This window comes from Pyrgilauda ruficollis, unplaced genomic scaffold (assembly GCF_017590135.1).
Source record: "Pyrgilauda ruficollis isolate IOZ18807 unplaced genomic scaffold, ASM1759013v1 scaffold57, whole genome shotgun sequence".
NCBI classification, from domain to species: Eukaryota; Metazoa; Chordata; class Aves; order Passeriformes; family Passeridae; genus Pyrgilauda; species Pyrgilauda ruficollis.
The window spans coordinates 4,043,560-4,070,742 of NW_024527377.1; the positions used below are offsets into that span (position 1 = coordinate 4,043,560).

Below are 27,183 nucleotides of genomic sequence, written 5' to 3' on the forward strand. Positions count from 1 at the left end.
GGTGTGAATAGCAATTTCAGTGTCAAGAGCAACTTAGAGCTCACAGCAAAAAGAGACACACCAACTCCTCGGATTTCAGCACAAAACTGGCCCTTGTAACCTCTCTCTGCCACATGAGGGAGGTTGGAAACCCAAGTCCACCTTGGACAAGACAGAATTTCTTCTTTGACTTCTGACTAAGAACGAGGAAACCCTTCTGTACTTCTAAAGACAACTGAGCCTTAACAAGGCTGCCATGCCAGCAAGTAAAGATGGGAACCTTGTGCTTTGAGAGGGTCTGCTACTGAGAAGCTGCATTTGGGCACTCTCCAAACGAATGATGGGACTCTCTCCCTGACAAAAGAGCCATGAACAGCATCTGTCCTCTGGAGTGCAAAGGAATGGTGCCAACTGCCAATCCTCCTCTTCCAGCTGGAGGACAGCTCGTGGGCAGCCATCTCAGCTGAGAGTCTCCAGATTGCTCCCATTGTGGGACATACAGCCTGGCTCACCAGAAGAGGCTGCAGCCAGCTCAGACATGCCTCAGTTCACTTGGGAAACACTCGATGTGAGGCTGGAGAGAAATGGCTCTCTGACAGCTGGAAAATGGAGTTGCCTGAGTTGCTGGAGCATAATGAAGAATCAGCCACTTCCTACAGGTGCTTTTCTGTCACCCACATTATTAGAGGTGTGTTTGTGTCACCCTTTCCTCTGACCAGGGGGTCTCAGAGAGCAGTTTCCATAATGCAAAGCTTTGAACGCTGTTAACTGAGCCAACCCCATCTAAATGTCATGGTCTCAGTCACTGCAAAACTGTTCCTTTCTCTTTCTGCCATCCTCCATTCCATCCATGGGGTGTCCATTAGATTCAAACACAAAGAGCCTACCACAAGAGCCTCATTAGCTGACTGTACAACTGGATTTGTTTTGCAGCACAGCGCTGTCCCCCACACTGCAAGGCAGAGTTCTTGATGGGGGGATAAAAAATTGATCAATTTAAAAAATATCCTGCACACCTAAATGTTACATGCAGCTCTTCTGTCAGACTTAAAACAACAGCATTACCATCTGTAAAACAGGGGAAAAAAACCCCAGGAAGTCTCTCAAAACAGCAGACCAAATGAAAGGAGAAAAAGATGAAGGAGGTTTCAAATCTGCCCTGGAGAGAATGTGTGTCACAGCTTTAACCTGCTGTGGGGAGGGGTAAAAAAGGAAAGAGGGCAGCAGAGACCAGAAATCAGATTTATTATGACCAACCAGGTAAATAAAAGATAGATGATCACCAAGAGAGGATGGCTGCATTGGAATCAACCAGCTTCTGAAAATGTCTAGTCAGCTTTAGCATTTGATACACATGAAATCAGTGTCCACACAAGAGTATTCTCCTGAAAGGATGGGATTTAATGCAGTCGAGATAATTATCTAGATCCTTCTTTATCCCATTAGTGGTTTTCATTCGCATCCTGGAACACCATAAGCGGATTGCTCAAGAATTATTTGCCATCCGCTGTTTCAAACCCGATTGGAATTATCTTTATACCTCAGTATGAGGAAAAGAGATTACATCCCTGCCAGGGCTTGCTGGAATGCCCTCTTTTCTGAGGCTCCCCTTATCATTCTTGTTCTATAAGGTGATGAAAAGAATCAGAAAATAATTGTCATGGACATGATTTTGCCCTCTCCTCCTCTTCCTTCCTCACATATGTGTTTGGGAGGAGGAGTAGGAGACGTTCTTCCCATTGCATCCCCTGCAGGAGATGCATCAGTGCACCTGCAGAGAGATGAAGCTCAGCGAGACTTACTCATCAAATTACCCAGGGCAGGATCCAAAAATGCTTCCTTTTGCACCACAATCCACTAATAAAAGAACAAGGATGAAACTGTTAGAACCAATTAAACGTATCACTTGGTGCACGAGCAGGAATTGGGATTCAGGGCACTGGAGATCCCAGGGCGCATGCCAAACGTCGCCTCTCGTGCTCTCCAGCAACCCATGGCACTGTGCAAGCTCTGCTGGAGAGCAGGCCAACGTCACTCAAACACCCAACACAGCCCCTTGCTTCAAGGCCTACAATAACAAAAAGACAAAATTCCCCTCCCAGCCTGCCTGCCGGTTTTTGTATTAATGGAAGAACTACATCTCCATCTAGGTATGGCAAGGACACAGCTTGTCTCCTCATGGGCAGCTGTGACTCTGACCAGCAGTGAGGAAAGATGCCTGGGCACCACAAAAACCATCCCTTCTCCTTAAGGAACGTGAAGGGGGTAGGTATTCAGACCCGACATGAATAGGAATGCATGTATTTTTTTAAAGAATCGTGCTTTATGGCTGTGTAATGAGATCTGTAGGAGAGGTATCTCTATAAACAAGTTATTAAAAGGGGGAGGAGGGACACAATAATAGCAGGTGCCAATTACTCAGCTCCCAGCAGAGACTTTTCAATTTCTCACCTTCCCCCAAAGCAAGATGTGCCTCTGTATGGCACCACATTCACTTGCAAGTGTGAGACCCTTTGGAATGTGGCTTCTCTCCCTCCCAGCAGAGCTCCACTGCCACCAGAGTGGGGCTGCCCCTTGCCCCCCAGCCCTGCACCGACACACCATGAAATTATTTTGGAAACTGAATACAACCATATTTTTATTTGACTTCAGAATCTGGCCACTCCTCCCATCAAGAGGAACAGTGAATTCATGAGCTGACTGCAACTGCCAGGTTTGCATCTCTGCAAGTGTCTGCTTAGTTCTGGGAACAAAACACCAGTAATGATTTTGTTATTTTAAGATGGCAGCATCGTTTCAGACAGTAAGTGTCCACCCTGGAGCTGTCAGAGGGACCCCGTCCTTTAAGGCAAACACACCAAGGTAATGATTAATATTACAAAAGTAATTCGAGCCTCTAAAATCATTGTTTTCAAGATCAGCAAATAATTACCAAGGCCTTCAGTAATCAATACCCAAGATAAATAGAAGATTAAATTGCAAAAGAAACAGAAGAAAGTACTTAATATTTGCCAAACACATGCCAAATACACTTTTTCATGGTAACCAAATACTTACAGTAAATAGATATTTTAGCTCACTGGAGAGACACTTTCAGAAACTAATAAATTAATCCAATAAAACAGACAGACAGGGTGGAACCAGACATTAACGAAACACAAACTGATCTATACGGAGCCAACCCACAATCCATGTCCTAATTATGCTCATCCACCACTCTGAGTACTTACCTCCCCCACCCAGGTCAGCTCTTTAGCTCGGGGAAACTAAATGTTTCATGTGGATTCACTGGCACAACAAAGTGGAGAATTTCACCCATCAAATGACAAAGCTTGTGCTCAGCCAGAATTTACATTTCCAGCTTTTTTCCCTAAATACTCCTCACTCCTCAAAGTTAGCAAATTAATCTCCTTTTAAACACAGTTTTTGCTTTTCCTTCAATTTAGTTGAAGCTCTGTCTGTGAAGTGCAGGATGAGCTCCTGCTGCCCATCAGCACCAGAGACACCTCTGGAAACATCCCCACGGCATATCCTCGCTCTGGGGCCAGGATGGTTTGTCCTGGGGCTCTGCCTGGCCTCACCACCACTCCAGGGACCCAGAACAACCCCTGAAGCTCAGTACAAGGACCAGCACCATCTTCTTCCCCGGCAGGCAGCCTAAACCAGCTTCTAGCCAAAATCATTGCTTGGTGTTAACGAAGCCACGCTATTAGGTAAGTACCTGGCAAAGTTCATCAAAAAGTGGGTAACTTGAACTGGTCAAGATTAAGAGAGAGAAGACAAGGGAAGATCTCCATCCTGGTCATTTTCTACAATATCAAAGGAAGAAGAAAGGGAGGAAACTGAGGGAAATAGAAGACAAAGTGAAAAGATATCAAAGCCAGCTCCAGAGAGCGCAATGAGAGATGGCAGGAAAAAGCAATAGTTAAAACATGAAAGGTGAGATCAAATAAAAGTAAAAGATCACAGTCTGGGCACAGAGCAGAGGGAGGGGAGACCACCCCAACACTTCTGCCAGCATTAACTGAATAATTCATCTGACAGGTACTTGTCTGTGGTTGAGTCTGAGAGAGCTCAGCCACCACAGATCCATCCATTCACCCAGCAAAGCACACAGACAAACTCTGCTCTCGTTTTTCACATGGGGACACACCTTGGGGACACTGCACAGCAGCTCTGCTCCCCTGTCTTTTGGGAAGGAATAAAGAAATTTAGTTCTCCCTCAGAAATCTCCAGCTTCTGCATGAAGTTCTTGGTACTGGCAGGGCTGGCCTTACTACTGCACTTTAACTAAACCACTACATGTTTCCACTACACAAAATATATATACAGAGATCTTCAAGGAGCTAATTTCTCAGGACTAGAAGTGTTTCTTTGATTATTTACAAGAGCTTCTACAGGCCTCCTCCCTAAGCCATGACATTCCTCAGAACACTGACAACACACAGAGGATTTACTGCCACGTAAGTACAAGCAGTGAGTGACAAAAAAGGGTCTCCAGGCTGAACCTTCCAGAAGGCTCTTGGCATCACAGGGAGAGAAGAAAAACCTAAGGCAGACTTGAAAATGTGATCACTAAAAACTCATTGATGAGCAGGTATGGAGCGGACAGCAGCAATGACACAAGCCAGCACCTTGCTCTTCCCACAGTTCAGCATCCATCCCATTACTAACAACTCCTAAACCACCAGAGTGATGATTATAGCCACAAGTAAATAGACACTGAGATGCAACAAAACTCATCATGAACATAAAAGACAGGTGGAGATTAATTTTTGCCCAGAAACTTCTTTAAAGCCTAATGATTTACATTTTAACACTACTGCTGTCCACTTTAATATAAGCAGAAATTAAAATATCTTGCATCAAAGACATTTTTATGTGCATGTCTGGTCACTTCAAAATACAGATTAACCTTTAGGTAAGCATTTATCCTGTATGTAACACAGGAGGGATGGAATATTTAAACACTGGCAAGGCAGGGGCAGGCAGGAGAGAAGACAGAGTTACAGAGCTGTCTCTGTGCATCAGAGATGCATCCATGCTAATGCACTGATCCTGGAGACTCAAATGTGACTTGACACCGGGACAAAAACAGAAGGAGAATTGGCCAGTGACACAATTAATGCAGAAAGAGATTATTTAATACAGGAATCTACCACTCCCAGACTTTCCTGCTTTGAAAGGGAAGCCTGACATAAGCTTGAAAATAAACCCAAGAAGGGCACTGCTGAATAAAAAGCCCCCTATGCTGCAATTCAAATGGAAAAGGCAGAAATTTTTTTTCCCCTCCATCAAAGACAACAATCCTCTGCCTGTATTGGGAAGCTGCTAAGCAGATACTTGATCAGCCCTCCCTGAAAAGCCTCTCCTCCTAACAATGCTAACCTTCCTGCCTCTGCTGAAGCTCTTTGATTATTTTAATACTTTCCACAATCCTTTAATTTGCCCAGTGAGTTCTGCCACCACAGCAGCCCTCTTCAGCCACCCAATCTCCCAACCTCTTGATCTCTGTCTTATGAAAAAGAAAACTTGAACATCAGAATTGGCACAATAATGATATGGAAAACCTTCACCCAGAACATTAAGCATCATCTCCAAGTATTTTTAGGCAGGTGGCTCAGCCTCAAGGGCTTCCTTCAAAGTCCTGGTGGATGTGGATGCCTGTGCTGAGCCAGGCACCCCAGTACGGATATCTGTGTTTCTTTATACCACAAACACAAAAACTGGTCCTTTGGTGACTGGTTTGGGTTTTGTGGACAAGGAGAACCATGGATAATCCAAGCCTACCTGCAGCAGCCTTGCTAAAGCAATTTCTCCAGCACTTAGTGTCTTCAAGGCTTTCTGGAGATGACTGGCAGCTTCACTTAAATTAGCCAGCTACAGATGTGTTTTACATTAAACACTAAGTGAATAATCAATGAACATTCAGGATATAAGTACAAATCAATGATTTGTTTTAGATGAATCAAAGGGAATCACAAATGAGTTTTGTTCTGCAACAGAAGTAAACCAAGAGAAGTACTTGATGTAATTGGGGGTGTGTGTGTTAACCTCCTCTGACTCCTCCTCTCTGTGCACTGACACAGACCCTGCTGTCACAGAAGCGTGGCAGTGTCCTCCAAACCCCTGTGACAAGAGATGTCACTGTCCCCAGAGAGCAGATGGGAACTGAGGCATGAAACCAGGCAGTCAATTGTTCCAAGACTGGGAGGGACATGAATCCAAGTCTATGCTGGAGAGCACAGGTTAGCAGAGAGCCCTTGTAACTTCACCTCCATCACACAACCACAGCTCTTAGCATGGGAGCAGCAATGGGACACAGCAACCACACACACAATACAGGTCAAGAGGCCCATTTAAAGGCCTTTAAAAAACTGCAAATAAATGAAAACAGATATACAGGTGACTCCAGACAATGAAAAACTTATTTTAATAAATGCATTGCAATAGATTACACAGTGCCCTTTGCTCTTGGGATGAATTTGTTCAAGTCACAGGTGCTGTCATTTTGCAAATGCTGCTGCATTCCAGCCACCGATTTCACACAATGTCTGCTGAGCACCACCCAGGCCACATAAAGTCTCAGAAACGCTCCTGCACACCTTTTTATTCACCATGCATTTTAATGCATTTTAAAACAGACTTCCAAACTCCATGACTCCCTTGCCTGCACCTCTCAGCCCTCAAAAGCCCTTGCTGGGTCTCCTGCTGGCATCTCTCCTCCTGGGAAACGTTTGCAAGGGCTGCTGTGAAGTGATCCCAGCTCAAACCAGGGCTTTCACTCGTATCCATTTCACTGCAGGCAGTGCCCAAGACCTCAAAGAAACTACAAAAACCTGAAGTCAAGCTGGTGCAGGCAACAGAAATGAAAAAGCAGCGGGAACCCCACATGCCGCAGGACACAGCTCGTATTTAACAATATCAAGCTTTGACTCTGCTGCTTCCAGAGCGGATTAGTGTTCACGGCTTTTATGCACTACAGAAGAAGACTTTGTAAACACACTCAGAGGAACATCCCTCCAGGACAAAGTTTGCTTCCCACAAAGGACACCCCCAGTGAGCAGAGCATCCCGCCGTGCACGGCACCGCACGAGGGATATTTCCTTACAGAGCCCTCCCTGCTGCTCCAGAGAAACGGCCACGCTGCAGCCAGTGCCCCACAGCCACCAAACCCAGCATCCTGCTCCTCACACAGCCACAGACCAAGGGACCCAGCATCCTGCTCCTCACACAGCCACAGACCAAGGGAGAAACCCTGTGCTCAGACCTGCACCGAGACACCCAGCCAGGATGCGTGTGCTGAGTCCTTCAAGGAGCTCTGCATGCCTGTTCTGAAGCACCTCCACAACATTCACAGGAAAAAGAGCTCCCACAAGGTCAGCATCCAGAATACCAGACAGCCACAACTGTCTCAGGGGTGTGAAGCCACCACGCAAACAGCAACCCCACTTTGCAGGGAAACCTACAGATACAGAGCTGGCTGCAGCTGGGATTTACAATGGATGCCAGGAGCTGGCTGGCAGTGAGCAACCAGAAATCATTAAAAGCTGACAGAGAAAAAACTTGCCAGGGGAAGCCTGCACAGGCAACATGGGTACAGAGCCTGCCCTGAGCTGCACAGCCATACTGAGGAGGTATCGTGCCAGCCTCTACACATAGCATTTCCAAAGGGAGTCTCCTAAGAGGTTCAACACAAGATTTAAAATTTCCTGTCCAATTAAAAATCAAATATCCTGCAGCATTTATGGCTCTGGCATAAGCTGCAAAGGGCAAAGAGAAGGGCTGCATAAACAGCACTTCAGTCAGTCAGTCAAGATAATAAACAGCTGGTCAGTCAGTCAAGATAGGAACAAACATTACAGATGAGAACTGAACAGTTTTCACCACTGGAAATGAAAAAAACCACAACAATTTAATTGGTAGGTTAAATTGTTTGCCTTCATCCTATCTGTACTTGTGACTCACCTAGAGTCACGAAACCTTCTTGGTTTTACCAATCCCTCAGTAAGTCCTGAGTCCCCCAGAGTCCCCACATTGGGCACCTGAACCTGCCTGCACCTTCCCAAAGCCTCATCCTCCACAGTCAAGTCCTACACGTCCAACACCTGGCACCAGGTTACAAAAGAGCTTTCTGCATGGCAGCTCACAGTTTTGGGAAGTGAAACCATACTTAAATCTAAAATCAGCAAAGAGAGAATACCAGACTTTGGCCAAGACACCCACCACCATGACGCACAGCACGTGGCCCACCTCCGAACAGGACGTGATGCTGGACACCTGCTGCCTGGGTGAGTGGCTGTGCTATTTGAGGCTGCCCTTCTCTTCCCACTCCAGCAGACTATTTCAAACCCCATTTATAATTGGAAAGAGGCAGCATCTGTTTTTGCAAACCATGAGGTCAAAACTTTACTAATAACCACAGCACAGCAGAACACCATTAGCAGGTAAACAAGCCCTGAGCTGATCTCGGAAAAGCAGCTCTAGAGATGGTTTGTTCTGTTTTTTTTCTTTCAATTAATTGTTTTGTCCTCCCAACACAGAGTGGGAAGACAAGCAGACTCTGCAATGCCTTACATTTTAATATCACATTATTCCCCACTAGAGGCAATGCGGACACCTTGCCAGACTTCCCCAGAACTCAACGACATCAGCAACTCAGGAGCACTGGGAACTGTCTCATCACTCACAGGGCATGACTGATGTTACAGGACTGGCAAATACAAAGCCTATCTTTGAAAAATACAGGTATGGGAATAAGGAAGCAGGAATTTATAGAATAATCAGGTTAACTTCAGTCAAAATGCTTAGAAGACAAGGAGAACTTCAGCAAGAGATAACCTCTGTTCATCAAGAACAAACATCAAATCTGTCATATTTCTTTCTGTGACAGGGTGTCAGGACTTGCAGGAAGGGGAGAAGAAACAAAGATTTCAGATATCTCTGATAGTGTCTGATGGAACATCCCCACAATGAAGCCAGGGATGCAGGGACTGGCCTGAGCTGCCCGAAGGTAGGACCACCACTGCTGGGGAGACCACCTGTGAGTGGAGCACTGCTCTTTGAGCACTGACTGGGGGGGCCCTGCTGAAGCATCTTCCAGTGGAACCCATCCCAGATCCAACACCAATTGGTGTTTTCATTCACAACTTGGTTGATGGCAGAGACAAAAGGCTAACTACCCTGGAAGGCTACACCAAGCTGAGAGGGACTGCAAGCACACAGGAGGACAAGATCAGAATTCAAAACAATCACGATAATTTAGGAGATGCAGTCTGGAAAAAAAAAAGGATACAGTTCAAGAAGGACAAGTGTGAGGTAATGCAATTTGGTAAGAATAATTAACCAGGCAAACACAAGATAAGGAATGAAAAGCAGGACAGCATCTGGAGAGGAATAGTTGAAAGGTTGATGGGATAAAAAATAAACATGAGTCACCTATGGCAAAAGTGAAAAGCACACACAGTGGATGTATAAACAGGACGATTGTTAGTAAAAGCTACAAAGTAACACTTAAGTCTTCAGAGCAAAAATACAGTAGCAACTTCAGTCCTTTATCCCAGGTTAAGCATCACCCCTCACTAAGGATGATGGTCCAGAAGAGAGTAACGAGTAACTACAGACCAAGAATACATGACCGAAAAAAGAGAGATCAAAGGAACCAGTGTGGTTTAATCTGTATCAAAAAGGGAAATGGTAGCAACTTCCAAATATCTACTGGCCTGCTGCAAAGAAGGACAAAAGGAACTTTTCTGCCTATTCCCAACAGATGGAAAAAAAGAAGAGCAATCCTGGAACTAAACTGAAGAAAAAGACATTTCTGTACAAATCATAAGAAAAGCCTAATAGGAGGGCTGCTAAATGTCAAACAGATTGTCTGGGGAGCTTAGGAGTCCCCGTCATCGAAGGTTTGTAAGAACAAACACGACAAACATCTGTCAGGAAGGGGCTGGTTATCAGCGATCCTGCGGAGGGCAGGAGATGGACTGAATGACCTCTCAAGGTCTTCTCCAGCTCTGTACTGAAACATTTACTGGTAGGTAAATGTCCACAATAGCTGAAAGCTGCTGTGCTGCCACAGCCGGCCGTGCTGGCCGTGCCCTGCTGCGGCCACTGCTGTGTGCAGCCACAATCTGCTGCTGCCAGAGGAAAAGGCACATCCCAGAGAAGGACCTGCCGAGAGGGACACGGACAGTGGTACCCGGGGGTGCTGTTTTGGCACTTGCATGAGCCACAGGGAAAAGCTGCTTGTTAAAAAATTAAAGTGTGTCAAAGGACAACACAGCCCAGACAGCACAGACTGCCTAGTGGGGTTGGCCACCCTGCTTCTGGAAGCAGGAGGGGCTGCTCGGAGCCCACACAGCACTGCACGCTGCTTTCTGTTCATGAGAGGAAGCTGCAAGCAAAGCCACTGCTCAGTGGTAACCACAGGGCAGTTCTCAGAGCATTCCTCTGCCCCTGCACAACTACTGTGGTCTAGTACTTCTGTCTGAAAGCAACACACAACAGCAACACCTGAGTCTGCCAACACTTTGGCCAGTTAAAAATATCACCAGCAGAAGCAAAGCAATCGCTGGTACAGAGGCAGCACCCCTGCGCTGCAAACGCCCACCACACACAAACCTCTGCAGGAGGCAGCTCTGGTGGGATTTAAATCACCTTAGCAGCAAAACAGGAAAGCCTTCAGTGATAAATGAGGCAGAGGATTCCAAGAAGCCACCTGTCAGACACCTGCAGCTGCCAGGACAAAATCCCAGGCACTCCAAGCCTGCTGCCAAGGAAGGGGCTGGGTGCGTTCATGTCATCCTGCCCCAAAAACCTTCCCCAAGAGCTGCCCAGCCCTGATGCCGGCCTTGCACTACACACAAGCTGCACCTTGTGATGGTGCATGGTGTGCCACAGGACTGCAAATCCAGCAAGTCACAGCTTCTGCTCAGCAAAAGCTGCTTCTCACCTGTAGCAGGGAGAGATGCTTCTACAGCAAGTGGGAGGAGAGAGTCAAGGCCTGGCTGGTCCAACCACACACCTTTAACGACCTCTAAAAGTGCAGGAACTGGAAGAGCTGAGCAATTACCACAGGTGTAGGAGGTTACATACTCATACACAGTACAGAGACACAATTCAGAAGAGACTGTCACAATTGTCCTCCAGGCCAGAATAAGTCCAGTGCACTGCTTGAGTGAGAAACTGGATGGAGAAAAGCAACTGTTGTGCTGTCAGGAAAAACCAGCAGCAAGCATCTCTGTAACACCTGCACAGGATTCTTCTGCAGCCTCGGTGGGACAGGGCCCTGCACCTCTGCTCTGCAGCTGCCTACTCAGTGCAAAGCCAGCACCAATATTTGTGTGCTGAAGCCACAGCTGTCACACCTGTCCCACATCCACTGAAGTTACCGGACTCAGCTTGAAGCCACAAGAGACACGTGCAGAGAAGGCAGAGATGCTCAGATCTCCCCTCACTAGTTTGCCCAAAGAATCCCCAGCATTTGAGAGCTCCCCCCAGTTGCTGGCACTACCACGCAGATTTAACCCACCTGGCTCCATCGCCCATGAAGGTTTTGGCCATAAGCATGGGGATGCAAAGAAGCACATCACCAAAGCCAAGCCAAGCGCACCTCGACCTGCACAACAGCCCGCCCATCACCCAGAGCCTCCCGAACCTCCGTGGGCACCCCTGGCCACAGCACGCCTGGCTGGGGCACCTCCCGCCCAGCCGGGCACGGGCAGTCGCTCCGGGGGTTCCACGGGTCACGGTCCCCTGGGGACCAGGGGGTACCGCGGGGCCAGGGGCGCACAGAATCCCGCCGAGTCCGCACCCGTGGGGCTCCAGCAGGATCCTGCCCTTAGGGATCCCCCAGGTCCCGCAGGATGCTCACCGGCTCTGGATCCCAACGCACCCCCGGGGTCCAGCGGGGCCCGACTCGCGGAGTCCCCGCACGCCCTCCCCGGCGGCGGGGCGGCGGCCGGGTCCCCGCGGAGGCGGCCGAGCCCCCCTTACCTTTGTGCCCGCCGAAGGCGCCGTACCAGGAGAGCGAGAGCAGCGCGCACAGGCAGCCGAGCAGCAGCGTGAGCGCCGTGCCGCTGCGGAGCCTCATCGCCTCCTCGCCGGCGGGGGCGGCCGCATGTCCCGGGCGCGGCGCGGCCTCGGCGGCCCCGGCGGAGCGGAGCGGAGAGCGGCAGCGGAGCGGGAGCGGAGCGGGAGCGGAGCGGGGCGCACCGCCCGCACCGCCCGCACGCAGCGTGTGTGTGTGAGTGAGTGTGTGTGTGAGTGTGTGTGAGTGTGTGTAAGTGTGTGTGTGAGTGCGTGTGTGTGTGAGTGTGTGTGAGAGTTGTGAACTGCGTGTGTGTGTGTGAGAATGTGTGTGAGTGTGTGTGAGTGTGTGTGAGAGTTGTGAACTACATGTGAGTGTGTGTGTGTGAGAATGTGAGTGTGTGTGAGTGTGTGTGAGCGTGTGTGTGAGTGAGAACGTGTGTGTGTATGAGTATGTGAGAGTATGGGTGTGTGTATGAGTGAATGAGTATGAGCATGTGTGAGTGTGTGTGACTGTAAGTGCATGTGTCTGTGTGTGTCTGCACATCTCTGTACACCTCTGTGTGTGTGTGTATCTGTGTGTCTGTGAGCGTGACTGTGTGACAGTGTCTGACACTGAGTGTGTGTCTGTGTGTGTGTAAGAGTGCGTGTGCCCTTGTGTGTGTGTGTATCTCTCCATGTCCATCCGTGTACGTGTGTATGTGTGTGCAGGAGTGCAAGTTCACGGGTTACATGGATCAATGTACACACCTGTAACCTGGCTTGCTCCTATCGCTGCACGCCTGCCTCCTCATGCCATCCATGTGTCCCTACAAAGCTATCTGTGTGTGCCTGCGTGGGTCTGTACACGTGTGTGTGTGTGTGGTGGCTGTGTCCATATGTGCCGCTCCGTGTCCATATGTCTGTCTGTCTGTGTGTGTGAGCATGCACCAGGTCCATCTGTCTGCAGAGAGTGGGGGTGTGCAGTACCTGTGGCTGTGCCGGGCTTTTGCACATCCCTGCACGTGGAGCCCCGGGAACGGCCCCGTCCCTGCGGTGTCACGGGTGGGTGCCCTGGATGGAGGTGTGTGCTCAGCCCCTGGGCACAGGGATGTCCCCACGGGGAGTGCACAGCTGGGGGTGCAGGATGAGGAGCCGTGCAGTGCATCCTCGCTGCCATTCCCACAGAAGTGTTTCATCTTGGTTAAGGAAACAGCATCCAATGTTTATTGAGAGAAAATCAATGCCAGAAGAATATCACAAACGGAAGCTGCTGCCTGGAAGGACGTTATCCCGGTTCCAAAGCACCTGGCATTCAGGGGTTATGACCTCAAGCTGCTTGCCTGGGTGAAGGACAGAAAAAATCAGATTACAAAATTATTTTGCTTCTGTTTTCTTCTGTTAATGGGTTCAGCTTATTTCATTATAGACCGTACTGTGAGGTCAGGCTCCACAGGCATTTGTTTGCCTTCATCATCTGAACTTGTTTCTGTGAGTGGGCACGAGGTCAGGCAGCTCAGGTGCCCTGTACATGGGTACAGAACTCCTGAACCAGCGAAAGCTGTCATCTCCCATTCCCCAGAGCTCTTTTAGCAAGTAAACATTTCTCAGACATGTAAATACTGTAGGACTGGCTTCCAGCGATCAAAGTCTGCTGCTTGCAGTGTTTGGACCGGTCGGGGTGCGATGTACAGCGAGGCGTGTGCCCGTGCCAGGGCGCTGGCAGGGCTCGGGTGCCATCCCGGGCGGGGAGGAGCTGGGAGCCAGCTGCCCTCCGCGGGCACATCCCCTCCCAGCAACGCTCCAGCAGACACGGGAATTCTCCTGAAAAGGAAGATCTGCCAAATGGGTGCTCAGGCGTCCGCTCTGTTTCCTCCCGGGAAGGTGATGGTGAAGGGAGCCCGGCACTCAGGGAGGCGCAGGGGCTGCCTCCAGGCGCTCTGGGTGCCTCGTTCATGAGGAAAAGCACGGCTCGCCCATTTCTGCAGTCTTGCCTAACTGCATCCTTAGAATATCCCTCAGTTCACGAAATAAAGCACGTTTTTCAAATCTTGAAATGGCCTCTGCCGGTGGTTAGAAAATCCGGGAAGGAAATCGGCAGAGGGAGCCCTTTGGACAGCATCAAAAGTTTCTGCCTCCCTCCTCTGCCAGGAGCCGGGGAGGAGCGACAGGGCCGAGCACGGAGCACACCCCCGAGCAGGGAAATGCCCCGAGCAGGGAAATGCCCCGAGCAGGGAAATATCCTGAGCAGAACTCTCGGGAACGCTGAAAAAACCCCTCGGGGCGGGCTCTGAACCTGCGCATCCCGACCCGGATTTTACAAAGCGTTGCCCCATCAGGGTGTGAGCCAGCAGCGAGCCCGCAGGAATTAATGGCAGCCCTCCCTAAAGGTGGCAAACAAGTAAGAGCTGCTGGTGGGAAAACACTGTACTCCATTAAATGTTGGCTGATTGTTTTCAGAGGTGCAAAATGCTCCCACCACTCGGGTTATCTGGTGTGTCAGCAGCAGAAGAGAGGAACATTAATAATTTCTCCAAAACAATTAATTAGACTCTTTCCCAAGGATAAAGTTTAATCTAATTTCTGCTGTTATACTTTGTCTTCATAAAAGTCTGAAGAAATTAATGAGCTTTATACCACCCTCTCATGATAGAAACCTTGGGTTCTCTTGGAAAAAATGAGGGACTAAGCCAAATTGTAGCACCTGCCATTTTTTCTCTCAGACTGCAAAGGTCTCTTTTATTCTTGACATCCATTCCTCTTTTCCCAATTTTGTCTTTTATTCTGTTTTTAAAGTTTTGAGCAAGTTTTGAACAAATTTTGAGCAAGTTTTTGAGCTTTGGTCCTTTTGCAGAGCAAAGATTAAAATGTGAACTGCAGAGAACCAAACCCCTGGCAAATGGCAAATACAGAGAAAAGGTTGTTTGGTTTTTTTTAGGTGATCTCATGATCTTTGTACAGATGATGTTGGCAATGCTGAGCGTGCTGCAGAAATGAGGGGCCTTCAGAGGAAACACTCCCATAGCAATCCACAGGTCCTGAGGTCATTACAAAAATTAGAAAGAAAAAACATTTATTAGGTCTAGGTATAAAATGTAATCCAGATTTATAGCTGATTTTATCTAGTGCTCTAAAGAGTTTGGCTCTGGAGTTTGGCCCATCTTTAGGCTTGATCCTCCCTAGGCTGCTTTATGCAAGAAACAAAATAATTTCATTTTCTATGTGTTTCATAGGCTGCTGTGTTCAAACTTCACCATGGCTTGTTTCACTGCAGTATAAATGTTTCCAAATCTCCTTAGCCATGAAAGAGGAAAATGACAACACGGTGCTTTACCTTCAAAGTGTTGACATATTGGTGCTTTAATTCAGGGCAAAAGCTACAAGTCAGATTCTCAAAGCAACACTAGCTCCAAGCAATTTCATAGGTTGCAAAAAGCTCTTTCTCACCTCCAGGAACACAAAATCCTAATGGAGCTGCATGACACTTCTGAGTGTGCTTGTACCTTGTGCCTGATCTCCACCCATTCTTCCTATTTTTTCCTGTGTCTCAGTGAAAAAACTGTGCCAGAGTTTTCTGCCTTGAACAGTTCCACGCCACAGCAGTGAGGAGCTGCTGAGCCTGTGTAAACACCTGACGTGGCACAGCCAAACTTCAGGAAAGCTCAGCCTCAGAAATGAGACAGCAAAAAACTCCCCGCTCGGCTTTGTGCTCTGCCTGTGCCAAGGAGGAAGGAGGGTTCTGCTTCCGAGGCATGAGCAGGGTTTTCACTGGGCTAGAGGAGGAAAGCAGAGGTCATGGGGCCGGGCTGAGTCACCGGTGTCCGACCCGATGTGTCTGGAGCATTCTGCAGCTCTCCAGAAGCCTCTGGAAGAGCGTGTGGGATTGCTGAGTGTGGATAGGGGATTTGGTGCAGCCTGGAGAGCTGAGCATGGTCACTCCATCACCACACACGTCCTGCAGAGCCGGGGGACACAGGGGTCAAACCCTCCCCTCCTCACCAGGAGTGCTGGGAGCCTCAGGCTGGAGCAATGATCTGGGGGAAAATTTCCTCTGGAAAATTTCCTCATCAACCTCTGCTGTGGTTTGCAAGCAAGGAAAAGATTGGACATTTCCGCAGCTCCAACCCACCTTCTTCCCCCCAGGGCTTTATTGCAAACACAAGAAGTTTGGACAGAAGGCGTATTTCTGGTGATTGTGCCCTCAGAACAAAAACCTCACCAAATATTTTTAAACATTACATTTCCCAGCAGAAGTGGGTGTTCCGAGAAAGCAGAGCACTGAAGGGATGCTAATTGCTCCTTTTTAAGCCTTTCCTCTCTAACTTGAATTTTTAAACTCTAACAGCTTTTTTTCCCTGTTCCCTTTACTGTTCCTTTGCTACATCCATCTGTGAAGCTGGCTGCTCAGCACCCGGGGCCAACAAGGCACTTTTTTGGGCAGGGGTTGCTGTGCTGATATGGGATTCCTAAGGAATCATAAGAAAATATCCGCACGGCCACTGCTTGATGCTGAGAATGCCAAAATCCAGATCCACTTACAAACAGAAGGAGAAACTTCTCAAGTGGATGTGGGAATAGAGCACCGCTCCTCACATGGCTTCTCCAGGGGGTGAGGAACCGGGCAGGGGCCGGAGGTAACGGGGGAGGTCTGAGCTGGAGAAGGGCTTGCTGGGAGGAAATCCCCGACCTCGAGGAGGAGGAGGAGACTCACTGAGTCACCCCCGTCCCGTGATCGGTGAGGTAAGCCAACAACAGACCGGTGAAAGCCTGTTTGCCTTATGTTTTGTAAAAGTGCATGATGTCACAGGCAGAAGGCTGAGCGTGACTCAGCATGTCCCACCAGGAGAAATGGACTCAAGTGGACACAGAGGAAAACTCAGATTTCTGATTTTACTTTAGCACATTGCTTGATAAATACAACAGTCAATTAGCCTGGAGACAGAACTGATGTAAAATGACACAGCAACTTGAGGACAACCCCCCATGCCTCAAACACCCCTCAAACACCGGCAGGGATGGAGAAGGGAATAGGAACTGGAGCTGTCTGGGACAGCTTGGAACCTAAAGAATGAATGTGCTGGAGCTGGGTCTCAAAATACACTCTCTGGCTTTATAGATGGGACAAAAGTGGCCCTTGGGGTCCTCAGAAACAGGACATGAGATGGGCATGCTGGAGGTGCTGCTTGGTGAGGCACATCCAACACTGGCAGAGTGTCCTGTACTGCATCTCCTGCTTCTCCTGGTGCCACATCAGATTTTATGGAGAACAAACATAATCCAACAATGTCAAGTCATCAGCTTTCACTGACATTTTCAGACATAAGGGTACACGCTGCAAACAGGCAAAAGGGAAGGTGAACACCATACAACTTCGCTGCCTGCCCAAACCTTTCAATATTTCCTGCTGTAAAAGCCGCTGAATCATTTCCTACACAGCATCCTCCATGCTTCCAACCTGAGTCTGCTGGTGTTTAAACTTTAACCCACCGCTTTACAGTGGAAATATTAGCCATGTCATACCTAGAAACTGAATTTTCTAGAAAGCATTTTAGCTTAAATGGGGCAAACTTTTCCACTGTAAATACTGTTTTCCAGGAAAGGGTTGCAATTTCAACATTGCCACGCATATGCCAAAAATGTGTCTACATGAAAGGCCAAGTGTTTTAACATATATACTTTAGGTCAAGAAATAAACTACCTTCCAATGGTGGAAATTAAAATTTATGCTTCTCTTGATTACAGAAGATGATAAATCATGAGTTTCTCCTAAGTTCTTAATATCTTAAACTAAGTAATACAGCACCAAGAGTCAGAGTGGTCAGGCCCTTGGGTGAGAGGAAATTAACACCAACAAGGAACCTAATAATCATTGATCCATCATTATTTAATTATGCTTGGACAGCACAGACGGTGTGTTCTGCCAGCTGAACCCTCCCGTGGCCGGATTAAGATGCCTGTCAACTGTATCTGATCTGCAAAAAAATACTGCTGCCAACCAGCTTGGAAAGGCCACAGCACATCCTCCTTAATGTCAGTTGTGTTTACACTAGTGACCTTATTTTTAGTGCCCCCCCTTCTGAAACACGGGGTTATTTATTCCTGTCATGCTCGGCACCCAAACCCCTCCGGTGGGTGCTGCACGAGCGGGGCTGGCGCGTGGCTCCCACCTCTGCTCCCTGGCCAAGGGGAGCTGGCCCTGCTTGCCCCGATGGCAGGGACAGGCAGGACCAGGATGGATGGACAAGGGGAGCTGGCCCTGCTTGCCCCGATGGCTGGGACAGGCAGCACCAGGATGGATGGACAAGGGGAGCTGGCCCAGCTTGCCCCGATGGCAGGGACAGGCAGGACAGGGATGGCCAAGGGGAGCTGGCCCAGCTTGCCCCGATGGCAGGGACAGGCAGGACAGGGATGGCCAAGGGGAGCTGGCCCAGCTTGCCCCGATGGCAGGGACAGGCAGCACCGGGATGGTGGCACATGGCCCGGTGGATCCTGGTGGCCGCTGCCGAGCAGTGACGGGCCCGGTGCGGCCCAGTGCTGCCCCGTGGTGTGGTGTTTCCCCACCGGAAGGTCTCGGAAGCCACCCAGGTGGTCCCTATGTCCCACTCGCTGGCCGCCGCCCAGGCCCCGTTGGTGCTTTGGAGACCACAACAACCCCGCTCCGCCAAACGCTCCTGGCACTGCCCCGGGGCGCGGATCGGGGGCCGAGCAGGACAGGGAGCAGACACGGCACTTGTACGTACGCACAGGTTTTCCCGGCGGCAGGAAAACGTGCCTTGAGCGCGCTCCCGTTGGCGCTGGATGGAGACGGATGGGGACGGACCGGGACCGGGACCGGGACCGGGGGCGGAGCCTGGGCCCGAGCGAAGGTGACGTGTGTGTTGGGGGCGTGGCCTGCGCAGCGGCGCTATAAACGCCGGCCGCCGAGCCGCTGTCGCCGCCGCTCCCTCCGCCCCGCGTGTCTGTGTGTGTCCCGGCTCCCGGCCGCAATTCCTGCTGCGCCACAGCCATGGCGGCGCTGACGGTGAAAGCCTACCTGCTGGGCAAGGAGGAGACGGCCCGCGAGATCCGCCGCTTCACCCTGCCGCCGCCCGCCCGCTACCGGGCCATCTACGACCGCGTCGCCGAGCTGTTCCAGGGGCTGCTGCGGGCCGGGCCGCCGCCCGCCTTCCGCATGCACTACAAGGGTGAGCGGGGCTGGGGCCGGGCCCGGGGGTGGCAGATCACGGGGCTCTGGGTGCCCCGTTCCCCCCCGTGACACCCGACCGGGCCCCTCATCCTGCGCTTCGCCCTTTCCAGATGAGGACGGGGACCTGATCGCTTTTTCCACCGACGAGGAGCTGGAGCTGGCGATGCCCTACGTGCGGGATGGCGTATTCCGTGTTTATATCAAAGGTACGGCCGCGCAGCTCCGGAGGGCACGGCGGGTCTCGGCTGAGCGCTTCCTGGCAGCGCTCCCAAAACGGGAGAAGCCGGCCCTGGCCCTTCCCGTGTCCTCGAGGGCCTGCTGGAAACTGCGGCCTCTGCGGGGGAGGTTAAATAAAGGGCAGTGTAATATGACAGAACATGAATTTGAGGTGGGATAAACAAACCACAGGTTTCCTCCTGGCCCTATCAGCTGGCCCACTGCGAGGCTCTGTTGTCATTCTCGTTCCCTGGATACACTCAACTAGCACTGGTATCCTAAATATTCACAACGTGTTAGCCTTAATTCCTCTTTCCCAGTGGATAGCTGCTCCCTAGTCTGTTGTGTTCAGGTAGAAGCCCTCAAAGCTTTATCTGCAGTCCATCTAATGAGCCACACCTGTTGTCCCCGTTCTCATGTTATGCTTCCTGGCATCTGCATTCCTAACTCCTTCTCCAGAAACATTTTGTTCTTGCAGTGCTTAGGAAGGTAGGATGAGAAGCCAGATGAGGTGGTGCAGTACTAATCTGAATTAAGCATGCCGAGAGATATTTAGGATAAGGTATGCTTGGTTTCAGTAGAAGGTATCTTTGCAAAACCTCTTTGCACATGGTTTAAGGTCTCTTACATGAGCCCAGCTTAGGTTTGACAGCCAGTATAAAAATAAACTGACCTAGTAAGTCAACACTGCTCTGATGGGCTGTTTGTGCTTCCTCCTCTGCCTGACTTCCAGGCTGTAAATAGTAACCTGATCTTGATGTGAGTTTCCTTTCCCTAACAGAGAAAAAGGAGTGCAAGCGGGAGCACCGCTCGCAGTGCAGCCAGGAGCCTCCCCGCAACATGGTGCACCCCAACGTCATCTGTGACGGCTGTGAGGGACCTGTGGTGGGCACCAGGTTCAAGTGCAGTGTCTGTCCAGACTATGACCTGTGCAGCACCTGCGAGGGGAAGGGCATCCACAAGGAGCACAACATGGTGATGTTCCAAAGCCCACTGCTTAATCCATTTGAGGTGAGCAAAATCTATGGCAGGGAACTGACGAGTGGGAGAGTCCTCAAACTCAAGTTAGGAGTTTCAGTTGCTCAGAACCCAGTGTCACATGAATGTCACCCTTTACAGTGGCTTCCCCGAGGACGCTGGCTCCGTAAAATGCGCCATGGTGTTCCACCCTTCCCATGGATGCACTGCTGGGGGTATCCTGGGCCTGCAGCTCCCTGCCAGAACTCGGAGCAAGCTGAAGCCACTGCTGCAGCCCCCAGTGCACCTGCTGCAGAAGGTGAGAGGAGACCTGGTAGACAAGGTGGTGGTGGAGCCTCAGACCAGCTGAGGTTCTGCAGCACAGGGTAGAGTCTGGGTGGGAAAACAAACAAAGGAACAAATCTAATTTGCTTGAAATAATTGGCACCTTTCAGCACTAAGTATGATTACTTTAAGGTGTGCTTGGGTCCATGCAGTCAATAGGATAAAGTATCTGGAACCCAACCAAGTTGGGCTGTCAGGTCAAGCATGTCACTATTCTACTCCAGATCTGCCTTTCAGCATGGCTAATGAGCCATAACAATGCTAATGCTGGCTTTCTGTTCCAGAGGTAGCTCAGTTAGTTTCTCTCTGTAGTGCTTTGTTCTGTAATGTATGCGAGTGACAGGAATGAGCGCTAAGCTCCTCTGGGGACACACCCTCTGCAGGTGCCCTTTCCCTCCGAGCTTGTGTGTGCTAACAGAAATTGTTTTTCTAGAAGCTTCTACTAACAGCCAGCCTCAGGACCCCAATGTCACCTTCCTAAAGAATGTTGGGGAGAGTGTTGCAGCTTTTCTGAGTCCCCTGGGTAAGTGACCTACAGTTTGTTACCAGTCCCTGAGACTGGCTTACAGGTCTGTTTAACAGGAGCAGCAGTCAGTTGTTGTGACTGGTCTTGGCACTACTCCTGTATCCTAAGCCTCAAAGGCTTAATTTAGACTTGGATACTAATAATGCTTAGGCTTAGAACAGCCACTCAGTACCTTTTCTTTGAGAGAGAATGAGGAAAGATTTCATTTATGTGTCAGCACTGTAACACTAACTTCAATCAGTGGTGACTCTGGATTTTGTCTGGTTTATGTGGACATATTAAAGAAGGCTTTGCATTTTAATTCCTGCATGTTACATGGCAGATTGTAGGATGACAGAAACTTAAGAGTGTAGAGTATGATTGATCCATTTAGGACTGTGCTTTGGAAACCCCTCTTAGGACTTTGTCCATCTCAAATGCTTTTCTAGGTATTGAAGTTGATATCGATGTGGAACACGGAGGACAGAGAAGCAAAGTGACTCCCACTTCTGCCAACCAAGAGAACACCAATGCTGAGGCACCCAGCAGTGCTCCAACCCAGAATGTTCAGACCAAAGCAGACTGGAATAACACAGAGTCTGCTGCACAAGTAAACGTCATTGCAGAACAGATGCAAGACATGGTGGTAGATCCTGTGCCCACACAAATGGAAGATGGCATCTTCCACTCCCAGGTACAGGAACCATGACAGTAATTGAATGCAATCACTTAGCATGCACTGTGGGAGTGAATATTAAGATGAGAGCAGATTAAGTGATATACAGCACCTTTACAGATTTACAGCAAAGGTGGTGGGACTTATTGTGGATGTAATTCTTTACATCAAAGGCAAATAGGAGTGTGCATACTGCCTGGAAAGCACTACAGCACCTGGACCCTTTTTTTTTCCACTTTAGGAACACAGTGAGTCTAGCAGTTCATCGGGGGGCGAAGAGGACTGGACCCACTTATCATCCAAAGAAGTGGATCCTTCCACAGGTGAACTGCAGTCTCTGCAAATGCCAGACACAGACGGTCCCAGCTCCCTGGATGTGCCTCGGGATCCTCCCCAGCCAGGACCTACAGGACTGAGAGAAGCTGCTCTCTACCCACACCTGCCCCCAGGTAGGAGAGTGCTTCAGCAGGTTTCATAGCCAAGAGTAACTCTGGCTTGGGAACTGCCAGCTTGGCCTGACACAAGCAGACTTGTTTTAGAGGTGGTAAAAACCAAAGTTGTGTAAGACAGAGCTAAACCTGTCCCTGACCTGGCCAGGTTTGGCAGCTCTTGCACCCTGTTAGAGATGATCAGGTGGTTTCTCTCTTGAATGTGGGCTGCTAAGTCTTAACCATGTGTCTGACCTTGGGCTAATATGCCATTTGAGCAACACAAAATAGGTGCTGTCCTCAATCATGTCCTTGCTGTGTACTGCTCGAGAGCCTTTTAATGCAGGATGTGGACCAGTACATCCTGTGGCTTTAGAGCAGCACTTTGCTGCTGGGAGCCAGTAACAGTATCCAAGGCCCCTCAGCTGCCATCAGCAGCAGAGTCCCACAGCAAGGCCAGCTGAGCCTGACTAAGCACTTTCCTTAGCTCCGATTATACATTGTTTATCTCAAACATCTGCACTCCTGGGAGACAAAGAAGAGCATGTCTCCTCTCAAAGAGTGCTATTAAAGCCTTGCCTGGTTTTCCAATTACATGAAATAGCTGAACTCTATTCTTTCCACAGAAGCTGACCCTCGCCTCATCGAGTCTCTGTCCCAGATGCTCTCCATGGGCTTCTCTGATGAGGGTGGATGGCTCACTCGGCTCCTGCAGACCAAGAACTGCGACATTGGGGCAGCACTAGATGCCATCCAGTATTCTAAGCAGCCACCTCACTTGTAGTAGTAACATAAAGCACTTTTCTAGCTGAAAGCAGATAACGCATCATGAGCTGTTGTGGTTCATCATTCTTCCTACTCTGGGTTTCTGTCTCATGTTCTTAAGTACTTGTAGAATGGAGAAAAAATAAATACTAGTGCATGTCATGTGTCTGTGGAACAGTTCAGTATCACAGCTACATTATTTATGGATGAGGCTGAAAACATGAAGGACTGCCTTCCTGCACATACTTTGGTGTACACCTGGGGCTACACTTAGGAAGAGAAATCCAATGCTTTGCTGGCTCTAGAGCTTGCTTACAGCTCTGGAAGAAAGGGTTGCTATGGGAGATTTCAACAAAGATGTAGTTGGTGAAAAAGAGCTTTAGTTTTGAAGGAGGAGTCAATCACAGAATTTAATTGTACAGGCCAGGAATCCTAAAAGCCTGGGAGCTTTCCCCAAGCTGACCTAATTCCATTCCTATTTCTAGCTGCTGAGGTTGCTAGACAACCCTGCAACCTGAGAGCAACAGTCTCTTCTCCGTCCTTCTCTTCCCCCCAAACAACCATCAAGCAAGTAAACAACTTTAATAGTGCAGTTCTCTATGGCTTTGAGTGAAATCACCATTAGTTCAAAAGTGTATCAGTAAACATTATCTCAAATGCATTAGAGCCAAGAAAGACAGGCCAAAGATGCCTGAACTTCAGAGATCATCATCAAACTCCTCACCTGTGCAGAAGAGTTGCTCATGACAAATGTTGCTCAGCTTTGGTCTAGGGTAAGAGTTAACAAGGGTGTTTGCCCTCCCCGTGGCATCCAAGCAGCACCTTCCTGCTGCAGATCCCACCCTTAACACTTGCTTGTGAGGTTCTCTGAGCACATCCTCAACTGGGCACCTGCTGCTGGGCAGTGTTGAGGCCAGATCCTCAGTGCTAGCAACACACTTTTTAAATTCAAACCCTGTATCCTGAGGCAGAGTTCTTCCAGCCTGTTCTGAGCACCTCCAGGCCCCACCAGCAGCTGTGCTGTCCAGCCCCACACCCCCACTGCCCTCCTGCAGTGCCATGGTCACTGCAGCAGCATTTTCACTAGAGCTGCCACGTAATGAGAGAAATTTTCCCCACTTGGATGGTTTGGTACAAGCAGGTGGGGGCTGTGTATTCTCCTCTGGCACTAGAGTCTCACGGACAGCAGGAACCACACTGCCTCCAGAACCAGCATCTCCATCACGCCCATCAGGCACTGCTACAAAGCATTTCTTGCACTGTAAGAAAGGAGAGAACTTGGTTATAAATGCAGCATAGAAGCATTAAAGGTGGCACTGGCTTTGTCTAAATAAAACCTTTCTGAGAGGAAACCCCCACACATTTTTTTTCTCCCCAACCATTCATTGGCTTGCTTGGAGAAGAACAGAGAGAGACTCATAAAAATTCAAAATGATGATGATACAAAATAAGTCAGCATCTTCTGTAAGTAAAATACCTCAGTGGTTTTAACTTTTTTGGCTTGACAGACAAGCTGAGAAGCTCCACTTTCTTCTGCATGCTCTGGAACAGCACTGGAGAGGAAGCGCTTTGGGTGTTTCCTGGCCAAGAAAACCATTCACAAAGGGGACAGATTAGATCCACTGTGATTCTTTTCACAGATCACCAGAGAAGTTCATAAAATGGATGGCTCAATACCCCCAAATACCAAATCCCTGCTCAGCTCAGGTCATACACTGCAACTCGCACCTTTAGCTCAGATCTGAGCTGAGTTCCCTCCCACACCTCCAAATCAAGTGTCACCCCTCGGGGGCAGGAATTGCAAAACCAAGTTCTCTCTGTACCTTTGTTCTCCCACAGTGTTCTTTCTCTGGGAACAGAACTGTTGCCTTTCCAGAGCTGCCTCCTCCTCATCTTCTTGATCCTCACTCTCCTGCTCCAGATATTTACTCCAGCGACTGCCTTCTGTCCTTCCCTCCTACAACACTGGAGAATTACTAAAACCAGCAAAACATGGAGGTTCTCATTTTTGGTATTGTTACACATGTGCTGAATGCCTCAAATCATGAATCAGTTTAGGACATGCTCCTGTATCACGTTCCCAGGTTCAGTCCCCAGTGGAGCAGGTTCTGTGTACACCTCTGTCTCTGCAGGAGCCTCTCTGATTTCATACACCATTTCAGCTGTCTGCACCACATAAAGGGATCACTGGTTTCACCAGGATTCACCCAGGACAGAATGGGTTTGTATTTGCCTCAGCTTTTCAGGGATCTTACCTGCTGGACTGAACTGTCCTCATGCTGTGCTTCTCTATTTTTGCTGTCATTTACAGAGTCTTCTACACACCTAAAATAGAGGTTTAAACTACAATTTCTAGAACACGCTCCTGTCTGTTGATTTATAGGTTTCAAATCATCCAGTCATAGCACAAGGGATTGAATAGAAAGCATGGATAGGAACACTGGATAGAAGACATATCAGAAAAACCAGGACCTATGGAAAAACTTATGCTAAATGATTGCTTTACAAGATACATTGCACAAATACTTGATTAAATCTAGTTACAGGCTCTAATTGGAGCCTTCCTTGTTGCTATACAAAGTTGCAAGTTTGAGTTAAAGCCACTAATTACGAAATTATAAATTTAATTGATCACAGCTAGGGATATAACAGTGTTTGTTTGGTACAACAGTTTAAACTCACTCATTTTATCCCATGAAAGCAGGGAAAAGGGAAGTTGTTTCATAATGTTTTGAATTTCACAATTCTTTGAGAATAAAAATAGCAACACTTTTTGATAAAGTGAACAATGAGTTTTCTTCCCCAAGCTTAACTGTGAAGCACTGTGTAGTTACAACCAAGTTATATAACAACCCTTGACCGATCTCTGAAAATAACTTTGAGTAAAAAGGAGACTGCACGAGTTCAAGACCACTTCAAGATTACATGAATTATAAACAGGTTTAGAAATGAAATAAACAGGAAGGTGCTACTCAGATTTTCCAGCCCAGCAGGAATTACACTGAAGTGTTTACCCTGAACAAGTCTTTTATCACTAGCAACAGTGATTACTCAACAGATTCACAGTGTGAACCCCCTAAATGCCAACAGTTAGGCAGCAACTTCTTCAAATGGATGTTTTTTGAGGACGTAATCTGATGAGGACTGTAATCTGTAAAAGGGACATCTCCACAGTCAGCTCATCAAACAGTACATAAGGAAAACCAAATTAAAAAAAAAAAAATCAAAACCCAACAAACCCAAACCCTATTGTGTGCATATTAACGAGTAAAGTCCTGACCAACATATGCTATGGATCATCTATAATTATCTGAAAGAAATCCTTATCTAAAGAAACATGCTGGGACATTAAACCCCCAACAAAGAACTTGTTCCTGTGAGGTGAGACCAAAACCAGCACGGTCAAGGCTTCCCAGCAGGCCAGGAAACCTTGCTGTGACATGCTCCGGCTGGCCAGCAGGCACCCAGTGTGTGAAGATGCACATCAGCTGCAGCCCGCCAAAAGCCATGAGCAGGTAAAGGTTAAACACTCTACCGGGATGTCCAACCCAGCGCCTCCTCCGCTTCACCCTGCAGCAAGTTCAGCTTCTGCACGTGGCGCCTGCACTCCAGGCCCGAGCCCTGCCCATAAACCTGCACAGAACGAACGCGGACAAGGCTGAGGGAGCAGGCAGGGGGCACAGCACGGGGTGAGGGGACAGCCCCGGTGTCACCGAGGGCCGCACACGCGGCTGGGGGGGCAGGGCTGCCCTCACCTTCTGCACGGCCTGCCGCTGGCCGCACACGCTGCAGCTCCACCGCCGGCTGCGCTTGGCCTGGGAGGGCACAGAGGGGTCGGTCAGGGCCCGGAACCCACTGCCCCCGTCCCGTCCCGTCCCGTCCCGTCCCGTCCCGTCCCGTCCCGTCCCCACCTGCTGCCCCTGGAAGCGGCGGCAGCAGCAGCACCTCAGAACCCAGAACTGCTGCGCCATTGCGGTCACGTGACCCCCGCGGCGAGCCGCCAGCGCCCCTCGGCGGCGGCACCGGGAACGGCACCGGGAACGGCACCGGGAACCACGGCCGGGCAGCGACACCGGGAACGGCACCGGGAACCACGGCCGGGCAGCGACACCGGGCA

At 49.3% G+C, this 27,183-nt stretch overlaps 3 protein-coding genes across 5 annotated transcripts in view; 1 reads left to right on the forward strand and 2 right to left on the reverse strand.

Annotated features, from left to right (window-relative positions):
- The window catches only part of MGAT4B (alpha-1,3-mannosyl-glycoprotein 4-beta-N-acetylglucosaminyltransferase B), a 50,831-nt gene extending 38,618 nt beyond the window's left edge, over positions 1-12,213 (reverse strand). The window contains exon 1 of the mRNA XM_041482050.1: positions 11,977-12,213. Within this exon, the coding sequence (XP_041337984.1) occupies positions 11,977-12,073 (97 nt within the window). The 5' untranslated portion in view covers positions 12,074-12,213. The remainder of the gene's footprint in view (positions 1-11,976) is intronic.
- Positions 12,214-14,907: 2,694 nt separating this feature from the next.
- On the reverse strand, positions 14,908-27,052 carry LOC121361308 (MRN complex interacting protein). 2 transcript variants are annotated; one of them, XM_041481869.1, is made up of 8 exons: positions 26,978-27,052; positions 26,822-26,881; positions 26,602-26,699; positions 25,322-25,391; positions 24,890-25,023; positions 24,544-24,646; positions 23,791-24,325; positions 14,908-15,026 (listed from the first exon to the last, which is right to left on the reverse strand). In XM_041481869.1, exons 1-8 carry the CDS (start codon positions 27,035-27,037, stop codon positions 14,923-14,925), a joined length of 1,164 nt encoding a protein of 387 aa, XP_041337803.1. In that variant the 5' UTR covers positions 27,038-27,052; the 3' UTR covers positions 14,908-14,922. The 2 variants fall into 2 exon arrangements, with proteins under 2 accessions (XP_041337803.1, XP_041337804.1); XM_041481870.1 differs by lacking the exon at positions 14,908-15,026 and having other exon boundaries at positions 23,456-24,325.
- Positions 18,902-23,228, forward strand: SQSTM1 (sequestosome 1). Of its 2 annotated transcripts, XM_041481866.1 has the most exons (8): positions 18,902-19,172; positions 19,285-19,380; positions 20,172-20,401; positions 20,510-20,666; positions 21,126-21,215; positions 21,647-21,891; positions 22,115-22,322; positions 22,928-23,228. In XM_041481866.1, the coding sequence occupies exons 1-8, from the start codon at positions 18,995-18,997 to the stop codon at positions 23,083-23,085; spliced, it is 1,362 nt and encodes a 453-aa protein (XP_041337800.1). In that variant the 5' UTR covers positions 18,902-18,994; the 3' UTR covers positions 23,086-23,228. The 2 variants fall into 2 exon arrangements, with proteins under 2 accessions (XP_041337800.1, XP_041337802.1); XM_041481868.1 differs by lacking the exon at positions 21,126-21,215.
- Positions 27,053-27,183: the final 131 nt, after the last annotated feature.

Bases quoted from the DNA above. Each gene is read 5' to 3' on its own strand.
- SQSTM1 (XM_041481866.1), top strand. From the start codon at position 18,995: ATGGCGGCGCTGACGGTGAAAGCCTACCTGCTGGGCAAGGAGGAGACG. The intron at 19,173-19,284 runs GTGAGCGGGGCT...CGCCCTTTCCAG, and splicing joins CTTCCGCATGCACTACAAGG to ATGAGGACGGGGACCTGATC. The intron at 20,667-21,125 runs GTGAGAGGAGAC...TTGTTTTTCTAG, and splicing joins CAGTGCACCTGCTGCAGAAG to AAGCTTCTACTAACAGCCAG.
- LOC121361308 (XM_041481869.1), bottom strand. From the start codon at position 27,037: ATGGCGCAGCAGTTCTGGGTTCTGAGGTGCTGCTGCTGCCGCCGCTTC. The intron at 26,882-26,977 runs GTGGGGACGGGA...GTGCCCTCCCAG, and splicing joins GCCGCTTCCAGGGGCAGCAG to GCCAAGCGCAGCCGGCGGTG. The intron at 25,392-26,601 runs GTAGAGTGTTTA...CCTCTATTTTAG, and splicing joins GCGCTGGGTTGGACATCCCG to GTGTGTAGAAGACTCTGTAA.